This window comes from Gavialis gangeticus, unplaced genomic scaffold (genome assembly GCF_001723915.1).
Source record: "Gavialis gangeticus isolate Ggan-Ray unplaced genomic scaffold, GavGan_comp1, whole genome shotgun sequence".
NCBI classification, from domain to species: Eukaryota; Metazoa; Chordata; order Crocodylia; family Gavialidae; genus Gavialis; species Gavialis gangeticus.
The window spans coordinates 7,912,943-7,917,555 of record NW_017729027.1 but is presented as its reverse complement, the minus strand read 5'-3'; the positions used below and the strand labels follow the sequence as shown (position 1 = coordinate 7,917,555).

Below are 4,613 nucleotides of genomic sequence, written 5' to 3'. Positions count from 1 at the left end.
GCTCAGGTCCCTTCCAACCCTACAAACTATGAAACTGTAATATAAGTACGTCTCAAAGTGCTGCTCAAAAGTGTGTTTACAGAGTACCTGTACTAAAACTTGCAGCTGTTTCCACCTCCAAAAAAGATAACACGCAAACTAAGCGCATGGATACTATATGTAAATTGCTACAGCAATATTTACTTTCAAGTAATTGTTTCAATATTGTACTTTCAATATTGTTTTCAAATTTGCTTTTCACTTCTGTACGTCCAGGGAGATCAGGGTCTGACAGTAAGTAGAAAGGAAAGGGACTGCCAGGGGAAGAGAAAGCAAAGAGCTACCAGATCCCCCAGATTTATTTTCCCTGCTGTAGCAGTTGGAGAGGGCAAGGCAAACCTCTAATAATTATATTCTATTCCTGGAAAGTTATAATATAAATTAATAAAATTTTCACTTATAGAATATATTTTTGGATGGTCATCTTATAGTCAGGGTTGCCTTCTATTTGACTAAATACAATATTCAAATAAATATGGTATTTTCTTTTTTTCACTATTTAAAGTTTCATGGTACAGGCTTTATTACACAGATAACCACTAATATGTCATTAAGAATTACATGAAAAAGTACAATTTTCTAAAGCATCAAATATTGTATTTTTCCATCTCAAATAATAAGCCAGCAACTCGTCTATTAAAGCGTCCTCATTGAGTGTTGTATCATTTTTCCAACACAGAAGTACTTAAAATAACTTCTAAAAAATTATAAAACCATTTGAAAAGCTCCACAGTGAAGTTAAAATAAATGGAAGTAAATAAGTCGCGTTAAAGAAAGTATGTTCAGAATCAAAACAGCTGGGAAAGAAACAATTAACCTTTCAATGTTTTAATTTATTCTCACACAAATGAAAAACAGATTTTCATTTGAGAACAAAAATTAACTCCTATTGTTCAGTTTCGTAAATTACAGAGCATCTTTGTGTTCCAAGAACTAGAAATCTTCCCAGAAAGCATTCTTAAGCATGTTGCTTATAACACTTCCTGCAATTCAGAGCAAGCATTAGTACACAATCATCCCTGAAATCTATTTTAGGAGAGTTTAGCTTGAGTATTTTTACATGATTATCCATCAGACCATTTTGCCTTTGCACAAAATAATTAAAAGCATTTTGCCTACACCTACTAAGCTGCGTAGGTACTTAATAACATGCAAATACTTTGCACAGAAACTAAGGTCACCATATATAGTGACCCCTGCAGAAGCCAAAAAGGTGGTGTGGTGCTCTGTCAGGCAGAAGTAGAAATCACAAAAAAAAAAAGTTGATGGAACAGGGAAAATGCTTTACAGCCACATTCCTTTCACTATTTGAGCAACTGAATTTACAGATTTGGTATCTGAAAAATACCTTGTTTTAGGATCCGACTGTAAAACAGCAAAGTTACTTCCATTAGGATCTGTGGTAACACTAACAGCTCTGTGGACAAAAGCAACCTTCTCAAGTCGAATTTTTTCATATACACTGTTTGAACCATTGTGACAAGATGCATCATATGAGCAATTTTGAAGACTTGTTATAACATCTGTTTAAAAAAAAAAGAGATATGGGGGGGACATGAAAGGGTGAATTCAGATTTAACTAATAAAACAAAAGGACAAAATTCATGACTGCTAGTCTGGAATCACTCCACTTACTAGTGAGAAGTGACCAGTTCTGAAGTGAAACAGAAAACTATATAGCAGCAATATTATACAACACATATTAGGACAAGAAGTTAAAAAAGCAGCAAGGAGAATTGAGAGACACATGATAGTTACACAAACTGAAATTTGATTAAGACTGTAGATTTAGACTTAAAAAAAATATAAGAGCTAAAAGTCATCCAAAAGGCAACATTCCAGAAGCACAATATCCTCCAGCCTTAACACAATGAGGAGGAACTGGTTGGACACAGAACACAAATGCCACCTAGTGATTGACCAAGACATTCTGATCACAGGACTTGAAACTGGGTATGTCCCACCTAAGTTCTTAGCCAGTTCAACCCTCCTAAGCTTGTCAGATGTAACAGTATCAAACTACCTCAACAAAGTTATAGGCTAATGAGTTATATTCAGCTGCTCTCTCTCAGAATACTTTTTAGTATAAGATTTGTAATTAAAATACACGGTCACTGTATTTGCAGAATGGACAACTTAGAAAACAGACAGGTTTTTTTTAAACCATAAATTTGTAGCACTTGAGTTCTTACCATTATATCAGGAAATCTTACTAAAATATTTTAATCAGAGTCTGATGCTTGCTTGAAGATGTAAAAGTTCTGCATTTAAGTAGTTTTAGATCAGAAACAGAGAATATTAATAAGCAAAAAGATGGCTCTTTCCACTCATCCAGAGCACTTCAGGTGACCAGGAATTGATGACACAAGACTTTAAAAGCCTCCAATTAAAAAAATTCTCAAGAATAAAGATCCTGGTACAGACTTCTATGATCAAACCAGCAGTCTATCCAAGTTAACAGATTCCTTTACAGACCAATCTGGGGACTAGATCCCATCATCTCTATTAGCCAATGAACAGCACTGTGGGCTTCAAAAAGAAGCTGTATTCAAAGATTCTGTAATGGAGGGAAGTTGCTATGTTGGGTTGCCTAATGAGAAAATAGGGAAATAAAATAGAAGGCTGACAGGTTAACTCACAGTGTACTGGAAATGATGGGGAGGAGGGGGAGGGAAGGATAATATCTCACTTTGGAAAATACAAGACTAGAATCTTAAAAGTGAGGCAAGAAAGTGGCTATTAAAAAAGGAAATGGAAATGAGACTCAAAAGACATTTTTCTGAAGGCCATAAAGCTCAAATACATCCCAGGTTGACTGTAACAAAACCTATTATAGTCTATATGTTTGTACACTATAAGTGAACACATTTGGTGATTTCAGTCAAATCCTAATGGACGGGTGTTTCCATTTCCAAAAAACAACATGCACGCACAACTTTTTTTAGCAATGTGAGTCAAGAGGTCAAGGACTTGGTGAAGCCTGATTAACCTTCTGACTTCAAGAAACAGTTTGTATAAAACTAGACTGCTGTTCTGGTGAGGCAACATGAGGAAACACCCCAAGAAAAAGAAGGATGGGAGAGGCGTGGATCAGTATCTGCCAGAAGGCCACTGAAAGTTGCAGAAATGAGCAGAACTAAATATCAGTGCAACAAAGCAAAAACTAAAAGATAATTGTTACAGCTTCCTCTTTCTGGTTTGAGCCAGGTATTCCAGCCAAGCAGAATGTAAAAGATACCCCAGCACAAACTGTGAGTAAATAAAGGAAACTAAGAATGGAAGATTCCCTTTCCTAATATTAAAAAAAACAAAAAACCTCTAAAACCTCCTTTAACAGTTAGGAGAGAGATAAAAACTGTAAGTGACAGTCAAATTAGAACTTTTGCTACCACTTGATTGTACTTCAGTATTTCTAAAAGGTCATCTTAAAAAACACATAGTAATACTAACCTTTTCTTTCTGAAGATTTTTTCCCCTCTTCTATCCACGTTCCTCTAAAGGTTTCACCATCCTGAGTAACAAACATCATTTCATCCTTATTTAAAGCAAGATCAGATATGAAGACTTGGCGGCCATAGACCCATCGACACTGTTTCATAGGACTGGTAGATGACTTCCAGCAGAACACCTGTAACATAAATGTTGTTCTTTAGAAAATGGAGAAATTAATAGGAAAAAAGCAAAACGTTTGGACAAAAACCATGTCACATCTCAAAACTGGATAAAAGGCGATACAGTACGCAAACTTTTCAAAGATCTGGATTTCTTTGGAACATTTTCTTGGAGCAATACAGGAAGATTCTGTGATATCAGGAGATACTTGCCTGTGGAGGTCCTTCCTGAAAATACTACAAGGGATTACCTAATAGTCAAGAAAAGTTTACTTTTACTTCAGTGCACAAGCACATACATAGACCTAACTCATCCTCACTCCCAATAGCATTTACACTGCTTACGTCTCAAGCCATCTCCAAAAACCCTGCTGAAGGACTGACACAAAAGGTTTAAGAGGGCAGGGAGGGATACTGCAAAAACACTACTAATTTCACAGAAAGAGTATTCAGGAGTTACTAGAGTTACATCCACAGGTGCACCTATGGTGGCCGTCACAGGGGACATTCCAGTTTTCTGCTACTCTGTCCTCTATTGATATGAAACCCAACGCCTTATGTCTTCTATTTTTCTCTTCAAGAGAAAAATAGAGGACATAAAGGTGTCAGGTTTTGTATCAATAGAGGACAACCAGCCTGTCCTCTATGATGGCCATCCTAGTGCACATACACAAAAAAATACATCATGATAACTTATTTTTGGTGATAATTACATCTCTAAAACTTTAAATAACACTAAACAGATATGGGAAAGAGAGGCGTTGATGAAGACTAAAAATGAGTTGTGAAAGCAGGAAAAGAAAAAAAAGCTTAAGTGGGAATACCACATTTGCCCTCTTTGTTAAAAGCTCTACAGAATTGTGCTTTCTTCACTACTGCAGCTATTTTCATCTATAAATTTTAAACACACACCACTAGATTGTGCTGCACGGTTAGAACATGGTTAGAACTTAGTGACCTAGA

The 4,613-nt window shown here is 36.0% G+C and overlaps 1 protein-coding gene across 1 annotated transcript in view; it reads right to left on the bottom strand.

Moving 5' to 3' along the window:
- The window catches only part of IBTK (inhibitor of Bruton tyrosine kinase), a 117,551-nt gene that overhangs the window by 68,213 nt on the left and 44,725 nt on the right, over window positions 1–4,613 (bottom strand). Inside the window, exons 10-11 of the mRNA XM_019520435.1 lie at window positions 3,490–3,667; window positions 1,388–1,562 (exon numbers count right to left, since the gene is read on the bottom strand). Coding sequence (XP_019375980.1) covers window positions 1,388–1,562; window positions 3,490–3,667 — 353 coding nt within the window. The remainder of the gene's footprint in view (window positions 1–1,387; window positions 1,563–3,489; window positions 3,668–4,613) is intronic.